This window comes from Hydra vulgaris, chromosome 02, assembly GCF_038396675.1.
Source record: "Hydra vulgaris chromosome 02, alternate assembly HydraT2T_AEP".
NCBI lineage: Eukaryota > Metazoa > Cnidaria > Hydrozoa > Anthoathecata > Hydridae > Hydra > Hydra vulgaris.
Window position 1 is genome coordinate 54745733 of NC_088921.1, and position 21463 is coordinate 54767195.

At 26.9% G+C, this 21463-nt stretch overlaps 1 protein-coding gene across 1 annotated transcript in view; it reads left to right on the forward strand.

Moving 5' to 3' along the window:
• The first annotated feature begins 1537 nt into the window (after positions 1–1537).
• Positions 1538–21463, forward strand: part of LOC100198208 (uncharacterized) — a 34467-nt gene continuing 14541 nt past the window's right edge. The window contains exons 1-5 of the mRNA XM_065791402.1: positions 1538–1837; positions 6320–6416; positions 6571–6708; positions 13187–13292; positions 16167–16269. Coding sequence (XP_065647474.1) covers positions 1581–1837; positions 6320–6416; positions 6571–6708; positions 13187–13292; positions 16167–16269 — 701 coding nt within the window. The 5' untranslated portion in view covers positions 1538–1580. The remainder of the gene's footprint in view (positions 1838–6319; positions 6417–6570; positions 6709–13186; positions 13293–16166; positions 16270–21463) is intronic.

Genomic DNA, 21463 nt, shown 5'->3' on the forward strand with positions numbered 1-21463 from the left:
TGAAGTGCTCGTTAAGTCTGTTTGCGATATGTATTCCCTCTGTTAACGTTTCACCTTTTGCATTAGATATAGCACTAATAGATACATGAACATTCTGTTGCGCCTTAGCATAAGCGTACACCCTTTTAGGATTACTTTTATCTGATGCTAGTTGTGCTTCGAATACTCGAACACGACGTTTACATGCTTTCTGCACTTGACTTCTTAGTTTCCTATATTCACGAATCAGTGTCGCTGATCGCCAGTTAGTCGCAGATAAGTAATTGCCCAGTTGTTTTTTTTGCTTTATCATAACCAGTACCTCCTTATTCATCCACGGCGCATTACGGGTGGTATGGACTTTTTTTAACGGAATAAATTGCTTGCTGAGTTTAATATATTTATTGCAGAAAAGTTCATAGCACTCATTAGTGTTTTTATTTTCAAATAATTGCTTCCAGTTAGTTTCCATAATCTTTTTACCGAAATTTATATAGTCACCTTTATTAAAGTCATATTTTTTGTTTGAGAAAGTAGTCTCATTTTTAGAAAGGACGACATAATCCCAACTCAGTATGCGATGACCTTGTGACGAATTACCTAACGGCAGAGAGCTAGATAAGTTGATTACTCTTGTTGATAAGTCTGTAATAATTATATATATATATATATATATATATATATATATATATATATATATATATATATATATATATATATATATATATATATATATATATATATATATATATATATACATATACATATATATATATATACTCCTAGACCTACTTTACGGTGACATGCGCGAAAATTCAACCATAAGGTGACAACGTAGTTTTTACCACAAAACAAATTTTTTTTCGCACTATAACGACTTCACTCATCTTATAATTACCCCTTTGAGCGTATTCTATTGAAATTAAAATAAACGCACTTCCCTACAGTGATATACAAAAAAAGTGTTAAAAAAGTAAAAAAAAGTGATATACAAAAAAAGTGTTAAAAAAGTAAAAAAAGTGATATACAAAAAAAGTGTTACCTATTAAAAATTTTACCTTGAAGTTTTTTAAGAAAAAAAAAGGAGTTTTGGTGAAAGAAAAAAAAAAATTTTTTAGTCACGCATTTTATTCACTGCGTGCTAAAAGTTTGGTAAATACTTAAATATAGTCGACTTACTTCTAAATTACTGTTTTTAATCATAAAAATAACAATATATATATATAAACACTTAATAACAATCAAATGTACAAACTGTCACCATATGGCATTTGTATGCAAGTTTGCCGTTTTATACAATAAACACTCACAAAACTGGCTCCAAAAAATTTTTTGATTTGATGCAAAATTTATTTTTTATATTATTTAAATTTATTCATACTTTTTACATGTGGTTTTATGCTGATAAAAGGTGAGCAATTATACGTGATGTCTAGTCAATAACGTCAGGTTTTAGAATTCTGGTTGAGCAAATTAGACGACAACCAAAAAACTTGTTTATGCGCAAACTAATTAGGCGTGGATAAATTGAGTTATATAAACGGTACAAAAGTGCTGAAAAAGTTCTAAAGCTGTAAAGCAAAAGAAATTTGTGTTAAAAGATGAATATTTTAATTTCAAACCTTTTTTTTTTAATTCTTGCAACAACCGTTATTTGCAGAAAAAATGTCAATGATAAAACTTATCAAAAGATAGCCGAAGTTATTAGACTGTCAAATAAACCCTTTTTAAAAGACATCAGCGAGAAAAAAGATCTTGTTAATTGGTTTTCGAGTGAATCCTCATCAATTTGGAAGCAAGTTAAAAGATTAACTGATGAATTCATTCTTCCCTTAAATTTTACTTCTACTTTAATCAGGTTGGTCACTATTTTTATAAAGTAAGCGATACTTATGATATTTTATAAATATATATGAAATATATATATATATATATATATATATATATATATATATATATATATATATATATATATATATATATATATATATATATATATATATATATATATATATATATATATATATATATATGTATGTATATATATATATATAATTAGTAAAAAACACTTATCTAACTTTTATCTTCGACTTGAAGTTTCACCATTGCTGGATCATCAGGAAGAGTTACTAAATCTTAATGTAGTTTTAAAGAGAACGCTAATAAACCAGACCTCAAAACGTTTAAAAACTTGAAAAAGTTTTTTTTTTTAATGATAGATAGCTTGTCTAAAACAAACCCTTAGTCGATGTAGCGACACTTCCTTGTAGCAGCACTCCCTTAAAATATATACCGTAGATTTTTCTAATACTGAACAGTCCCTAATTCCGAACAGCTTTAGTTCTCTTATTATTACCTCTTTTATTTTTGTAGGATTTTGAAATACAAAACTGAATAATAAATAGAAAGACAAGGTTAATAAGAATATGAAAAATTATTTCAAAAATATACAGTTATACTATGAAATTTTTTAATTGCAAGTAAAACATTTTTTAAAACTCAGAAAACCATCATTTCAAAACCGACTTTAAAAAAACAAAAATAAATTAAATTGCATACTGTTTGATGCAGAATTCAACGGTGATTACTTATCTGTAAAAAAAATAAAAAATAAAAAATCAGCAATACTTTATGAGATATTTAATAAAAATCTTTACTTTTTCTGACTAATTTAAACGTTTCCAAATTCAGAATTGATTTTGAAATGTTTTGAATTTTTTATGCGTGTGTATGCAAAGGTTGGCGTTTTACATGCAGGTGGGGCTGCTTGTTCGAACATGTTCAAGTTCGAACGTTCGAACTTGACTCAAAAATTTCAATGTTCTGGTTCAAACTATTTTCTCCCAATAGTACGAACTTATGAATTTTAAAAACTGATATGTCTTTTCATTAATTTTTGTAAAACAAGCTGAAATGTATGTAAAATTTTATAAATTTGAATATTTTTTGTTTTTTTTGTTTTGTGTTTGTATAATCAAAGTAACATCACCTGTAGCGCCATCGCATTTAAGGTAGGATCGGTTTTTTCCTATTAAAAAGTAGTTAAACAGTGGCTGGTACTTTTTCACCATTTGACCACTGTTTATTTACGTTTGAAATTAAAATTATAAAAAATTGTTAGTTCAAACAAAAATGGCTACTCAGCGCAAGCACATCAAGAACATCTGAAGTTTAGAAGTATTTTCATTTTTTGACAAAAACTGCAACGAGCAAAATGTGCCTCAACACCTAACACATTTTAAATAAATAAAAACTATAAAAAAAGTTGGAAAAAAGTTCGAACTTTTTTCCTAAATAGTTCGAAAATGTTCGAGTTCGAACTTTTTTAAAAAAAGTTCAAATTAACAGCCCTACATGCAAGTAATTAAAAATAATTTTTAAATATAATATATATATATATATATATATATATATATATATATATATATATATATATAAATATATATATATATATATATATATATATATATATATATATATATATATATATATATATATATATTCGCCATCAGAAGGTTCTGATGGCGAAACACAGTGTTGAAGTAATCAAAAATTAGATAAGTGTTTTAACTAATTTATATATATATATATATATATATATATATATATATATATATATGTATATATATATATATATATATATATATATATATATATATATATATATATATATATATATATATATATATATGTAAATTATGTTAGTGTATTTTACAAATAGAGCGCTCAATATTCTTAAAGAACAGAGCAATAATAAATTAGTAAAAAACACTTATCTAACTTTTATCTTCCATTACAATATTTTTAAGTAAAGAAATGACGAAAATTTATATAAAACGTTTATGTTTTATATAATGTAACTATATAATATATAATATAACGTCATTAAACAATAAAATATTTATGTTTAAAAAATTATAATTTTAAATAAATTTTTTATTAATGTAATTTAAAAGAAATTTTTGACTAACGCTTCGTTAAACTTAACGGAGAAATGGGAATACGGCTCATGTACAGTAGTATATATATAATTTTCAGTTTATTTTAGCTACTTCATTATTTCTATAGGACGGTAAAATGAATGAAAAAGCTTTTGCTTTTTTCACGTAGCTATGTGACGTAACTGTCTCTCGCTTACTAACTGAATGTTTAAAAAAAAAAGAATTACGAAACTCAATTTTAAAAACTTGTTACGAAAATGGCAATTAAAAGTGACTGCTTTTGATAATAAATGAACTTAGTAAAGGATTTCAGTCTAATCACGCAAATTTAATTTTTGAATAAATGAACTTTTGATCTTTATCTTTTTCTTTAAGTTTACATGAGGAAAACGAAAAAACGAAACTTAACCTTTTTCAAAATGTTTTGTTCTTTTTGACTAATAATAAAAATAACGGTTGACTTAATAAAAGTTTTATTAAGATCAAGTTATTTCTAAACATCAATGTTTTTAATGTTTAAAAATCCATAGTAAATGTAACTTATTTATCAAACTTAATTTTTTTAAATTATATTTAATAAATAAAAAAATAAAAAATATTTTTTAAAACATAGTATGCTTTAAAGTCAAAAATCTATATCATTTTAATAAATTACGTCTATCGTATTTATATCTTATCATCTTTAATTATAATCTTTAAGTTAAAAGGCGCCTTAAAATCACTTTAAAATTTATTAACCTTTCGTAAAAGTTAAATGAACAGATTTGCAAACATTTAAATCAAAATTTTAAAATTAAAATAATAGTAGGGGAGAGTGGGGAGAAGTGGGACGCGTGAGAAGTGGGACAGCCTGAAGTTTCTAATTAGGAGTGGTGCCTAAATACTGCTATTTAATGTATACAATTAAGTTTCTTCCCCTCTATTTAGCAGAAATTGCTTTGTTTCCCTGCGTGCACTAGAAGCCCTAATTTTGAAATGTACTTTACCTCACTCCAATGTAAACACTAAAAAGTGTTTACTTTGGGGTGAAGTGGGACAAAAAAAAAGAAATGTTTATGCCCGGATTTTCTTGTCGCCATTTGATTATTTCGATTGGTGAAAGCTCTAGAACATTTTAACGTCGATTAGGTGATTTGATCAGTTTCTATTTAACGATTTGTGTTAAAATGTTGTTTTAAATTTATTTGTCCCACTTCTACTCACTCTTGTCCCACTTTACCCCAACGACACAGTCTCTAAAAGCAAAACTTATATACTTAGTTATAATTGGCTGGAAACCTAAGGGGATTGAATCGATGCTTAAAAAGAAGGTTTATTCGTAAAAACTTGTTTGGTTCAGTTTATACATCAAATAAAAAAGATATTGCAATTACCCTAAAAAAAATTTACGTGTCCCACTTCTCCTTACTCTCCCCTAAATACGTTTATTAATTGTTTATGTTTTTATTCGAACAGTTATTTAAATTCAAGACGTAAAACCACAGACGTAAAACCACCATTGTTGATTTTGCAAATATTACGGGATTTGATATATGTAAAATGTATTGTAAATGTCGAATATAAATAATATGTAAAATATTGTAAAATGTAATGAAAATATTGAATAAAAATTGTTTAAAGTATTTAAACATTTAATTACTAATCACGTAAAACATTATTAACCACTAATATTAAATTTACTAAAATATAGTTAATAAATGTTAAAATACTTTAAACTATTTCAATAATTATTTACAAATAGCGTGGTTAAATTCTTAAACCCTCCTTTTTTAACATTACTATTAGGTAATATTTAATATAAATATTTATTAATGTGACCATTTTTTTAATTTACAATTTCTTACAAGTATTAGTCTTAAAATGTATTACATCTGTTAATAACTCTTGGAATTAATTTGAAGAACAATCAACTATTGTAAAAAATGCAAGAATTACTCTTTAATTTTTTACAATAGTTGATTGTTTTAAACAGTTACTTGTTATCTATTGACAATTTTTTTTTAGTTTTGAGGTACAGTTACTTTGGTATCTTAATAAGCTTAGGGCAGGTAGAACAATTTTCCAAAAAATAATAAACAAATAAATAAATAATAGATTAGTAACTGATCTTAACATACTTGTAAAATTTGTATTTATTTTTTATATGGTACAAAATAATTTTATGTTTACATTTTAATGATTGTACACGCTTGCTGATGAAATCACGTCGGGGCGTAGTGATAAGGCAAATATTGTCTTCTTTTAGCCCCGGTCATGTAAATTTTATTTATATAAAATGGCATTGTATTCTTTTTTTAATTGACGAAATAAAATAAAATAAATAAATAATAAACATCCCGTCACATGAATTTAACACTTAAGAGTATCTGCACTTTAAAATATACTGTGTTTTATTTTAGCAAAAAACAAGATGAGGTGGATGCAGTTTCAGGATTTTTAGAAAAAGGAAATAGCTTAGATATTAAAAATGATTTTTCAAATTTTCTTTCAAAAAAGGTTATTAGATTTTATATAATAAAATACAGCAAAAATATTGGTTCATAAAATAAATTATGTTATATTTAGCTAAATCAATTTTATGCCTTTAAAATCTGTTTTAAAAGAAAACATAAAACAGTGCTTTATAACTTTTACTTTTTTCTAATCATAGGACAAGTTCTTTCCACAAGCTATTTCAAGCAGTAATATGTTATTTGATCCAAACTGGATTGCCTTAGTTATCTATTACATGAGAGCTTCTTCATTAATCCACTTGGCATTAATAGATCCAAGTCGTTCTAAAACAAAGGTATTTATATAGTTTAGTAAAGATTAGTTAAAACTACTCACTTAGCAAATAAGCTTTTTTGTTATAAACAATTTTGTAAAAAATACTTGTGAATACTTCAAATAGGGTATGGGAATTTTCAAAAGCTAAAGTTTTAAATTAAGTTACTATTACTAATTAAAACCAATAACTAAGTTGTATATTACTTAGTTCTTATAAAATATTTTGTGTATTGAAGTATAAAACTTAAATTTATCTAAGAATATTGTTTACTGTTAAAAAAAAGTCTATTTTTTAACCATGTAAAACTACTTTTAATATCAGTCAAGGGCTATTCTAGGAGAAAAATTTAGGCGGCGGTACTCCCCCGTCCCGGACAAATTTAGCAGAAATATTATCGAAAATCGGCGTTTTTCTCGAATATTTGCCATAAAAAAAGTCCTCAAATTTTGATTTGGGTGGCGCCCAAATTAGCGCCCAAATACGGTCGACGCTGTCAAAAATGGTCTAGAATAGCCCCTGTCAGTATGCAGTATGTTTAAGATTGTTTAACCTGAGCAAGTCTAAATTAAATGTATGTTCTACCTATTTGTCAGTCGATGTAGCAGCACTCTTTTGATGTCTATTAAGTTTTATTTTTGTGGTTTTAAAAAAAATAATAATCAAGATTTTTTCTTTTCCAAATTGAACGGCCATTCTAGTCCTGTTATAAGCAAATTCTAGTAACTTTTCTTTAAGATCATGTGGCATTTAAATTTCCACCCATTTCAGTTTTTCTAGTTATTCTGCTGTGCAAATTGTCTCTGGGTACTTAAAAAGGTTTAACAGCTCTAGCAGACATTTTAACCGAATTGTTAACACTGTTTATTGTCTCAAGTAACACTTGAAGAAGAACTTTATTCTTCATACAATAATATGTAAACTAAAATATACAAACAGGTTAGTTTTAGTATACACTCAACAAGGATAAAAAAACTCAACAAGGATAAAAAAAATTATAAGAATCAGCAGAGTTGACATTGTTTCTTGTTGCATATTTGTGCTGGTTCCAAATCTTTTTGAATTTTCTGAAATTCTGGGATGACTGGTGTTTGCATGTGCGAATCTTTAAATAACTTTTAAAATTTTTATTTCGAGATTGATTTCTGACATTATTTTATTTGCAAGGCATAATCAGAGACGTATTTACGGACGGGAGGGAGGAGGGGTTGTGGGTAGAGGGGGCTTTGACCCCAGTACCAAGTTTTGATAGGGCGCCATCTATCAGAACGGTAGTATCTTAGAAAGTTGTTAAATAGTAATTTATATTATTTTCTCAAAATTGTTTATATTATTATCATGTCTAAATCATAGATCGACTGATAGACCTACCATATATAAGTTTTTTGCGGCAAAATTTAGAATTGTTTGCTTTTTTACCTACAAGTATACGTGGACATATTTTTTTAACCGAAAATATTACCACTGAAAATTCATCCTAATAAAAATTATAAATGCGTTTGGTTGGCAGAAGAAAGTATCATTCAAAAGACAATCAAAGTCCACTTGGGAAATATACATAACTATGCGCGAATTATTCGCGCGAAAACGTTGATTTGGTAAAAAAAGTCACTCTGCTCAGTTTGACCCTTTTTTAGAGAATCGAACCTATCTTTTAATATATATGAGCAGTTCATAGATATAATGCCAGATAGTTTTATACAACAAATGGTGAAAGAAATGAAGAAAGCTAAATATTTTTCCCTCAGTATTGATTCTACTTCTTATATTAGCTGTGTAGATTAACTGTGTTCATTTTTTGGTATGTTCAAAAGAATGGCTGTCCGGTAGAAAGATTTATAGGGTTTTTACCCAATTGAGGTCATAAATCTGAATAATTATGATGCTATATTTTTATTTTCAGAATTGCATGGATTCGATATAAACAATAGTCGTGGTTACAATTACAATGTGTCTAACATGTCTGGTAGACATACAGGACTTTAAGCTCGCATTAAAGAAGTCAATCCTTTTGCAACATTTGTACCATGCTTGGTACAAATGTTGCAAAAGGATTGACTGTTGTTGAAATGTACTCTTTCAATCTTGATGGTGGATGCGCTGTGGACTGTTGTAGGAATGCTTCGGAATTTTTTATTTTGCTTCAAAGTATCTATATTTTTTTCAGTGCTTTATATATAGATGAGAAAACTTCAATTTAATTTAACAGAAAATATATCACTTAGAAATATAAGATACCAGTTGGTCAGCCAGATCTAATGCAAAAATTAGTTTAAACAAAAATTGAAATAACTTTTTTGATTTATCAAAGATATTAAATCACAAAAGTCAATCACAAATCCAGAAGCTAATGGACTATCTTGAAACGATTTTAATGGCCACATTGAGAGGTGATATACTAGATAGGTTAAACAAAAATAGGAAACAATTACAGTCAGTTAAGATTGATTTAGAATCATATAAAAAGGTGTTAGTATGTTTGATATTTATGAAAAGAGAGAGAGAGAGAGAGAGAGAGAGAGAGAGAGAGAGAGAGAGAGAGAGAGAGAGAGAGAGAGAGAGAGAGAGAGAGAGCAATTAACAAATAGGGACACAAAACATATCAGAAAATACGCATAAGAACAAGAAAATTAACTGTAGATGAAAAAAAAAGAGAAATAAATTTTGAAATTCAAGACTCTAGGGGTTAACAGATATTATTTATAAACTACATTCTGAACTAGAAAGAAAAAATTGTGCTATGATGAAGCCAATAAAAAATTTAAACTATTGTTTCAAATAATAAAAAAGTCACCATCAGAAGTTTACAAAAAAGTTGAAATACTTCAAAAAATATTAAAAAAATAATCTTTCGACTTCATTTGCTAACGAGTGTATACAATTCAGAAGTTATTTAATGAATTTAACTGAAAATATAAGACCTAAAACTATAATAGATATTTGTAAAATGATCGGAACTGATAAACTTCAAGAACTATATAACTATACTTAATGCTATATCTATTATAAGTAGATATATTTTAAAGAATATATATATTCTGCCCTACGTCCAATTGTTCAGCCGAGAGAACATTTTTAGCATTAAAGAGGGTTAAGTCTTATTTGAGGTTGGGAATGACTGGTGTGAATATCTTATTAAGTTAGCAATTCTATCTACTGAATCTGCACTTACCATAGATATAAACTATAATGACATTATAAATACATTTGCAAAACAAAACTCACGCAGAAAATTATATATATATTTTTAATCTTACAAGAGCAAATTGATTGCGAATTGAAAATTCCGTAAAAGTTATTGGTCTTCAAGTTTTATTTTTCTTGAAAACCATTAATACACCTATTTTTTCGGACCATTCATAAAAGTTTTTTAAATTTAAAGACTAGAATTTTTTTACGGAATTTTCAATTCGCGATCCCTTTATTTGTCTCTTGTGTTAAGTGGTTTAATTATATATTTGTATTTGTATTAAAAATGTTATTGTTTTTTTAATAATCACCCCATATCAAAGTATTCAGTTATTTGTGAAGAGGGCGCTTAAAATATAAGTGCCCCAAGGCGCCAAAAATAGAAATACGTCTCTGGCCATGATCATACATAAATAACTTACTTTAACCACTGATTAATCTAATTTTAACTTTTTTCTTGAATAAGCTTGGACATTGCCGGATTTTGGTTTTTCCTTCAGTTGCGGTTATGTTGGAAATACAATCTATAAAAATGGCACAGAAACCCTAAATAACCTTAATTGATCTTTTTAATAAAGTATATTAATAACATTAAAATAAAATAAATAAAATTATCCATTATTTATTAGCATTATAATTAATAGTAAATTATATTATGTATATATTTAAATATATACATCCAATTTGAAGGTATAAATTATAATAATTATCAATTAGGATAAATATTTTTCCTAATTGATAATTGTTTCATAATTTATACCTTCAAATTGGATGTTTACACGATATTTTAAATTTAAAGTAGTACTTTATAAGATAAACATTTATTATGTTATAGCTTTTATTGTAAACACTTGCTAACTAAATTAATGTTTTTTCTATATTGTCTGTGTTCATACTTGTCTCAATATATATGGCTTATTAGTTAACTCAAATCATTTAAACAGAAATGATAGTATGGTTTTAACTTCTGCTAATACAATTTTAGAAAATAAAAGTCATTTTTTAAATCTTCAATATTTTCATTTTTAGAAAATGAAAACCTTGGAAATGTTCTTGTAACACTTTTTTTAAATTTAATTACTTAATCAAAATTTTAATTATAATGTCTAGTAATCGTGATTGTAATTATAATGTGAAGCAAAAGGTAAGCCTTGTCTCTTACAAAATTCAAGTATAAATCCTGATGTCTATTCAATATTGTCTTAATTTAAAAAATACATCACATGGCTCTAAGATCAACATTACGATACATATCACAGATGAAGCAGGTATGCTTCCAAAGGCATCTACATCTCAATTCAAGATAAACCTGGAAGATTCAAATTCAAGAAAAATATTTTGCTTCTTTTCCTTTTACACAGATCGTAGATTCAAATTACTTCCAAACTGCAAAGCAGGTGGTTCATTAAAATGCTAAGACAATGATTTTATTCTTCTAGCAAACCAGTGCTATTTTTTAGCAATGCTGCATATATTTTATTTGCCCTCCTCTGCATGCCTTACAAAGCAATTAGACTGGAATTAGTCTCTACCACATTTTAACTAAAGTCGAGCCATTTATAATTAGATGGTTTAATTTTGGGTAACAAATTGTCAATTTTTGACACAAGTATCAGTAGTCATTAGTTTTAGTGTTTAGTTGCTAATGAAAAGAGTCAACTATGACCTATATAGGTTTGAGTTGAATGTTTTGTTTCTGTTGAAAGTTTGAAAAATTAAAAAAATGCTTTCTTAAAAATAGAATTTTGCCAATCACTTTCAAATTTTGACCTGAGACAAATTTTGAAACATAAACTTAATAAAGATGTAGCATTTTTGCAACAGATTTAAAGCTTTAAAATTTGTGTAACAGCAATAGCAAAGAAAATCCAGTCTTTAAATCTATTTGAGAGTATAATGGGAGGAAAGAAAATAAGATTGATGAGGATGGAAAATAGTAGTATCAATTTTCGAAGCTAACACCCAAATATAATTCATTGATTTAAGCATAAAATTTGGCAGGCAATCAATGCTGTTAAGACAATTAATTGTTTTTTTCGACAAAAGCTGTACTTATTCCGAGTTGATATTTGGTTTGAAAGAGAAACCAAATGCACCATACTTGATATCATTGGAAAGATTGTATTTTCCTTTTTAAATCCAACTAAATATAAATTGTATAAACAACCTATAAACAGGAATTGACACTATAATGTAGGGGTGCCCCGGATAGTATTTTTCAAATATTTGGTTGTATACCAAATAACCAGGTAATCGAAAATTATTCAGATGGATATTTTCTTAGATATTTGTATCTACAAACAGATGTTTTCATTACAAATCCTTCAATGTGTGCTTTAATGTCAACTATTTTAAAGTAAACAGTTTAAAATAAAAAGTTTTGTTTGGAAACTTTTTATAATAAATGATTCCTCAGAAACGACAACAGCAATCCCTCTAAATTGACAACCTATAAACAACTGACACAATAATGTATCAAAGATTTACTACAAAACTTGCCCTTTAATCACTGAGAGTAAAGCTTGTTTTCTGTTAAGTTTTGCATCAGAAAATTTTGCAAGAAAATCTTCAAAGTGTACTTAAAAAAAAACACTTTTGCCCCTTTACACTCCATAAAAAAACATTGCTTTTTTAGTACAAAAACAAAAGTGTTGAGGCTTGTCAAGTATTTTATTGTCAAGGTTTGCAGTGTGCTCATGATAAAGTGATTTATTTCTATAATTACTTAATTATGATTTGGCTGCCCCAACAAAAAATGTTCAAAGAAAAAACATACCAAATTGTATTGTGATTGTAGCAAAATGTAAGATTTCAAACTTTTTGACTGAAAGTTTTACAAATCGCTTTGGGTTGATTAATGGAGTCTTGCACTACTTCAAACACTATTTCAAGACTCCATTAATCAACTCAGAGTGATTTGTAGAATTTTCAGACAAAACGCTAGAAATCACATATTTAAATTGTAACATTTTGCTACTAAATCGCTTTGAGTTGATTAATAGAGTCTTGAAGCAGTGCTTTAGAGAGGGATGGATAGAACTCGTTAATGTCAAACTGAATGAAAATGCAGTTTTATTTGTTTTGGATATTGCAGAAGCATTTTATCACCTCATCCATATTATGCCATTTGTTTACAAAAAGGACTTCAATTTACTTCTTGTGCTGTTTTTTTAAGATCATGTTGTTTATGAATCAATGAAGAATGAACCAATCAAAAGACAAAATCTAAAATCTGATCTAAGCATTAATCTTGACTAATAAGTCAGTTTGTTTTTTTTAAAATTATTATTATGAAAACTTTTTTTTTTAGAGATTAAATAAATGTGCGCTTCATCATGAATTAGAACTACTGAGAGAAGATGTTATTGGAGCAGCTAAACATTTGTATAAGTTAAGATATCAACACACCATAAAAGGTGAGCAATATAATTATTAGTGATGTACCAATATCATTAATGAGTTTGATGATGATAAAAATAGACAAAAAGTAAAAAAGTAAAATTAAAAAAAACAACTAAATATTCAAAAGCATATTAGTATGCACGTTGTATGCCAATATGTTTTTTAATAAAGGCTGATCAGATTTTTTCCCGCAAAGAGAGTCAAATTTTACATAAATTTATTTTTTAGAGGGGGCCCAATCAATGAATAATAAAAGTTAACTATTTATTTAAAAATAGCCTGCTGCTATTTTTAAATAAATTTAATGTTGTGTTCAAAATTTAATTGTTAGAATAAAATTTTGTTTCGTTTACTTTCACTTCTAAATTTATAATCATATAAACGAAACGCATATTACTGATTTTGAATAAAAACTTTAAAAATGTCCTTTGAGATTACCATTGAATAAAAAAATAAATTTAAAAAAAAGGTTAAAATTTTATTTTTCTGTTTATTTACCTTCCAAAGGCTATGAAGGCCTCTACAGTTGAGGCTACTTTAATTGTGGTTACAACCCTCTTCCAAATCTTTAACTCCAAAACACAAACCTTGGCAAACAAGGTCTCAAGTTGAGCCCGGTACTACCAGGAATGTAGTTAGGATTAAACTTGAAACTTCTTGCTCACGAAGGAAGCGCTCTACCACTACACCACTACTGCATTATTGAACAATTGACCAGTCAAGTATAGAGCTGTACTTTTTAATTTCTGTAAAAGTATTAGTAAAAAATAATTGTATTTGAATTATGTTAATTTATTATTTTTGTTTATTTTAATCAATAATATGAATACTTTATAAAATTATTGTTAATATATATATAATAACAATAATTTTATAAAGTATTCATATTTCAAAGTATATAACTAAATAATCTTAACAAAAACAAAAAAAGAGACAGCTGCTTATAATTTAAAAAAAATCATTGCATGCCTTAATATTGAAAAAATTTGAATCAACAATCATTAAAACAATTCAAAAGTTCAATATCTGGATTTTTTCAAGCAGAAAAAATTTAAAAATTGAAACCTTTTTCAAAAGACCCAAAAATAAATAGAACTGATATAAAAGCAGGATATCCACACAACATGAAGGGCTAATAAGCTTAAATCTGAAAAACAAAAGTTTGAATCCAACTTAGATTAGCATTTGCATTAATTAATATTTCCACATCTACCACACAGCGATATTAGACTTTGACTAAAACAGGCACCTGCAGTTTGTTGCAAAAATTAATTGCACTTTAAAAATTAGTTTGACAATTGACTGTAATAAAAGTATGAAATAGCAAGTTTGAGTTTAAGGTATAGGGTAAAGGTTTTTACACATAATAGAGAAAGTTTACAGCTTTTTTGTATACTTGATAAACTTGTAATCTTATCCAAGAATACAAGTTTATTGTTTAAGAACAAATAGTATTAGTTTTGTTATGTTACTTATTGAGGCAGGCAAGGCACAGGTGAGTTGGTTTAAATTTGAAACAGAGATTCAATTGCAGTTTATAATAAAAAAAATGCATTTTTGTTTTAACAAAATGTTTATTAAAAAAGTATATTCCTTGGTTCATTATACTAAACTGATCTTATATCGAGTGTCATGCTTTAACACAGAAATATAGAAATATAAAATGTGCTTTTTCATTTGCAACTTAATTAGAGGAGATAAACTTTGATATTTGTTTGTGAATATAGGTATTAGAAGCTTGTAACCATGGTAACCATACATAACCTTACATAAGTATATGTAATATATTTATGAAAACAATTATTTTTAATATTTCTATTTTGACATTATTAAGGCTTAAAATTGCTGTTAGTTGTTGTCATATTGTTTACTTTTTATCTTATTTTTTTAATTGTGTTAAATATATAAGTTTTATATTTGTGTATTTTTTTATATAACATTTTAACATGTGATCAACACACAAAATTATTTATAAAAAATATTTTACTTAATACAGAAATGTTTATATATATTCAATAGATTATTATATAATAGAATAATAGATCATTAAGTAGTCTTACTATAACTCAATTAAATTGTTTATAGGTTGTTTAGAAGTGTTGTTTTAATATAATTTTTTATTCTTGTGGTAATATGGTTTCAGAATTTATTATCTTGTACTAAAAAAGCAAATGTTTACATTTTCATATATCTGTATCTAAGCATGTTGTTAAGTTTCGACATCTAAGCATAAGCCTTTCTTTACAATGTAAACAACTTGTGTTGTATGTTCTGTAAGACCCATCATTTTAAAGTTGTATATGCAATAGTCAAATGTTGCTTCATTAACTATAAGTATTGAATACTGCATACCCAGTATGTAGATATTCAAAATGATTTTATGCTAAATTGTACAACATTACCATTTCATAATTGTTCTCAAAACAGTTACAACAAATAATTAATCTTTTATATGATTTTTTAATTTAAATATATTATAAAAAGTTATTATTCTAAACGTACGAAAATCTTAAGACCTACAGGTCTTAAATTTTTGCCAATTTGTGAACTCTGGCTAAAAAATGAGCCTTTTTTTTAGCCACACCTCAGAACGATATCAGATGTTTTGTTACTTTTTCTTTCTAGAAACTTTGTATTTTTGTTTACAAACTGATTCATTAAAAACTATTTTATTTTTCAAAAAATCATGCAGCTAATCTTTTTGGTTGCACTAAGTGCAAGCAACCATTTAAGGCAACTAAAAAATAATACAGCTGATCTTTTTGTTTGCACTAACTGCAACAAACACAAAGATCATTTTACACATTTATGTCATTATTTTAATTTTAATTATAATCTGCAAAATGTTTATTAAATTGTATATTATATCCAAATAAATCTTTTTTTAGGTGCAGGTATTGGAAACTTGAAAGATGTCCCTGAAGGCGTATTACTTGATAATTTTATGATTCCTAAATATAAAAAAAAAAGTGACACACATGGATATTTATCGTAAGTATTAGTTTTTATTAATTTTTATTTATAATTAATTTCATCTGTGATTTTAAATGAAGCTAGAGTGCTGGAACACTTACAGCTAAAACACTTGAGTTTAATAAAAGTAGTTTTTGTGTAAAAAAAACTTTTTAGTTTATTAAATCCAAGTTGAAATTAGATTCTGAAGATTTCATATCCATATCCATTTATTTTTGACACTTTATTCTTTTTTGTCTTTTAAAATATTTAACAGGAAAAGAAAGTAACTAAATTATTTTTTTCTTTTTGTTTTCTTCAACTGTTTTGTTCAACAATTGTTTTATCAAAAAACATTTTTTGAAAAAGATTTTTTTAAATTTTTTATTTCAATTATTAAGTTTAACTATTTATTAAGTAAAATAGCAAATAAAATTCAAACAAACAGTTAATAAAAATAATAACAGGGTCAAATCATTATATTTCAACCAATTTCAAGAAAACTTTGTGGGGTACCATCTCTGATTTTCCTGATTTTTACATATCATTATCTAAATAATGTAAATAGGTTAAATGTGCAATTTCAGAGTTCCAAGTGCAACGGTTTAGAAATAATGGCCTTACAAACACTCTCAGTTAGCCCCCCTCGGTTCCTCGAATGGTAAAAATAGACAACTTTAAGGCCTTATAACTTTTTTCTAACTTTCAGCAAGTGGCTCATTTTTTCTAGAACTATTTTCTAGATATTTCTGTCTTAAAATTTGTGATTTTCATTAGCTTGTATCATGTTAGAAAAAAACTACAGCCTCCTAAACTTTGGAAAAATTCTGAAAAATGTTAAATAAAGGCAAAATGAAGTTAACTGTAGTATTTTTCTATTCATCAACAAGTCCTTACATGTTAGTTTTCTAATTAGCTACAATGGTCTACAACAAATTGGCAAAATATAAGCAGCTTGTTACATTTTAGAAATCAGTTTATCTAAAAATATATAGTCCACTTTACTAAAAAGTCCCATTTTCAGCCATTTGGGGATGGCTCGTAAATTTTTCTAACACTTTGTATTGATCTGATATTAACAGCAAATAAGGCCATTAGATCTAACTATATAAAAATGTAAACATCACAAACTTGTCATGTTCACAACAAAAATGGCAGCATTTTTTATTAACCCTATTTTTCAATTATCAGGGCTGAATAGTGTTATTGGAAACCAGTGCCCCTCCAACCTGCTTTCTGGCCCATGTGAGGGATGTAACCCACTATCTGTAATTTGTTTTACAAAATTTTATATAATTGCTATAAAAACCATTTCTAGCCCAGCATTGTTGTTTATGTAAAAAGCATAGTTATCTTTTTTACAAAATTCTTGTATTCTTCCTTAATAATGGCAATACATAATAATGTAGTTGAAAACAATTATATATGATAATTCATTTCATCCTTTTTTTAATAAGATAAGAGTAAAATCCTCTAGTGTTTTTGAGCTCAGGGTCATGTAACGTGGCAATAATGTCACTAACTGGATACCAATGGATATCTGTGGTTGTTGGATACTTGAAATAATTGCCTGCTTTTTGTAAACAGCTAATACAAACTGTGTCACCTTTAAGATCAGTTATCTTTCCAGGAAAGAGTTCACCAAAATAATTCACTAATACCCAATCATTAATATTGATATCAGTATTCATCGATTTTTGTGTATTAATGCAAGTATCTTCCAGCATGTGAAAAGAGTCAAATGTACTGCTCATTGATGTTACATAAGCTTTTAAACAGCATGATTGAGGTGAGAAATAATGGTATGAGCGAGTACCTTTGATGGCAGGAACATTCTCAAATCGTTTAGCAAGCACTTCATGTGTAATAGCAGCTGTTTCGGTTTCAGAAATGTAGATAAATCTGAAAAAGAGTTAACATAAATCATAATTCTATTTCCAAATATGTATTTAGTAAGGTCTTGTTTTAAGGAATCCTTTTCTATACTATTTGATTTTTTATAACTAAACATTCATACGTTATTTTTATTATTTTTGTTTAAATGCCTATTATGATATAGGATACTAGACATCAATTATTTGAAAAAATATCATAACCTAAATGTACATACACTTTGACAATAGCATGATATATACCTGATGTTTTTAATTTTTTCTTTAGCAACTAATAACATGTCCCTCGGTGTCAAAATTTGATTGCCAATTGGCCTTTGAAGGGATAGGTTATGAATAACTCTTTTCACTGTACCACCTATTCCATCACATGCACTTTTTCCATGTGCAGTCCCAAAAAAATGCCAGTCTGCTTTTAGTCCATAGTCTTTTTCATGAAAACACAGGTTTTTCAAATTAAACCTAAAATACAATAAGAAAAAAACCTATTCAGTTAAAGATTATCAATTTTGTATCCAATTTTAAAAACATCATTTCAAGGGCTGAAAATAGTTTGTCAAGAATAGGTAATTGTTATCAAAATTTTTTAAAAATATTGTGATATGAAAATTTAACCTATTTTTATACTGGCTGCTTGCACCATCAGTGAAATAATTGATCTTTTGAACTTGTGGATATTCCTCTTTCAGAATTGGTATGATTTTGGAAACATAACTGAACACTGCCTCAGTATTGTGAATTAGATTGTCAGATATAACACAATAACATTTGCTTTCTGGTGATTGGTTTCCATTTAAAGATTGCACATATATGACAAATGGATGGAGAGTTGCTTGATTTTTGGAAAAATAGGATGACTGAACTTCATCTTGTATAATAAATGAAAAATTTTCAGCAAAATCCATTTGCATAATACATTCATTTGGCTTCATGTTTTCTTTGAGCTGGTTTAAAAAGAATGTCTGTGATTTGCTGACATAATGATGTTTTGTGAGGTTATATAACTTGTCTGTTAACTCTTCTAGAAACTCATCAGGACTTTTAACTATGGTTTCCAAGGAGCATCTATCAGTCTTCAACCATTGCTTATAAGTTATTTCATTTGCTGAATCCCCTAACAGTTCATTTAACTTTTTTTCAATTCTCTTTTTTCCAGGACACTTCTCACACTCATGAAACATATATGGTTTATTTTCTATTGAACATACAGCTAAGGCCATCAGATCTTTTGACTTTATTTCATTTTTTAATGATTTAACCATAAGATTTGGATTTTGATGGTCAATACAAACACAGACTGTGTGCGTGCCAGATTTTCCTGCAACAATACAATGCTGTGGCCTTAAAAGAGCAAATGATGTCAGTCCCACCTTTACTACACCATTAGATTTTGATTCTTCTAATCATTTCTGGTAAAGTTCTGAAAGATTGCATAGTATGAGTCGTTTCTGAATGTGCTGTCTACCATCAACTGTCTTTATGCTAATGTAATCCTTTGCTCGTGGCAATAACCTGCTGTTACTATCATCCTCATAAAAGTTGACAATTTGATTTACAACTTCAGTAGTCAATTTTTTAGGATTTCTTATGTCTGTTGATCTCTCACCAAGGATTCCTTTAACATCCCGCAAAGCTCTAGCTTGCTTCACCATATATTGTGTTGTTTTAAATTTATTGTTTCATTTATTGTTTCCTGAATAGTCCAATGGACTGGAGGTAAAGTAAGCAATTTTATTTTTTGTGAAATATTGATCTCATTACGAAACTTTTGTTTAAGCTGTTCTACAATAAAATCTAAAGAGGAACTTTTGAGCATACTAATTTGAAGCTCATCTCGTTCAGATGCATTCAATGATTCATTTAGCAACTTAACTTTCTTTTTTATTTTATTGTCTATTTGTAGCATACTCATGCTGGATGATCTTTTAATAGGAGACACACCAAATTTAACAAGACAAGGATTTATAGTATCAATTTGTGTGACAGAGTTATCAGGTGATATGTAATCTGGATCATGTCTCTTGTCAACTTCTTCAACATTCTTGATTTTTCTTACACAACCAAAACATATTTTTTTCCCAGGAATTAAATTAGAGTCCAGTTGATTATGCTCCAGAGTGACAGTTGTCAGGTTTCCTTTAACAATCTTTGAATGAATTGAGAACGGGTCACAACATGATTTATGGTATGTTGAATAGTAATTAATAAATTGTAACCTATGGTGAGTGCAAATTGTATGCAAATGAATATTTCTTATTCCAGTTCTTAAGGTCAGCAGGTATTTATCTTCATTTACTATTTCTGAAATTTCAGACTGACTGCAGTATGTATTTTTATGACAATCTAACTTTAGTTCAATACCAATAGAACAAGTATTCATGTTTATCTAATAAATTTAATTAAGATGAAATATTATTGAACCTTCTTATGTATAATTTTCTATGAAGTTATATAGGAGAAGTAAGTTCAATAATGATTTGATTACATATATATATATATATATATATATATATATATATATATATATATATATATATATATATATATATATATATATATATATATATATATATATATATATATATATATATATATATATATATATATATATATATATATATATACACATATATATATATATCTACGTATGTATGTATGTATGTATGTATGTATGTATGTATGTATGTATGTATGTATGTATGTATGTATGTATGTATGTATGTATGTATAAATGTATATATGTATACATACATACATACATACATACATACATACATACATACATACATACATACATACATACATACATACATACATACATACATACATACATACATACATACAAACATACATACATACATACATAAGATCCAACAATTAAAAACACATACAAATAATGTAATGAAAAAAATGGAAACAAACTGCAATAGCAAAGTTTATTGAACAGAAAAATATCAAGGTAAGTTATTTTGAGTTATAAATGCTTATATATTTACATTTGCAAAAGGGTATATTATATAGAATCATTGCATTTTTAGATAAATAGTTAAAATTAACTAATAAAATTGAAACTCATACTTTGTTAAAAACTTATTTAAACAAAACATTAAATCAATATTGTAATGGCTTGATTAGTCTTGTTATACTTCATATTGCCAGTAATGTATGAACCCACTGTCCTACTATTGCCTTGAATTATTAGCAATTCAATCAACTATAAAAAAATCATCATAATAAAGATTAAATCGCAATTTTATGATTAACTAAATTTTTTTTTGAGTGTCACCTTTTAAAAATAATGCAGGCTCTATATAGTTATTACCCCTTTAGTTGTGCTCCTA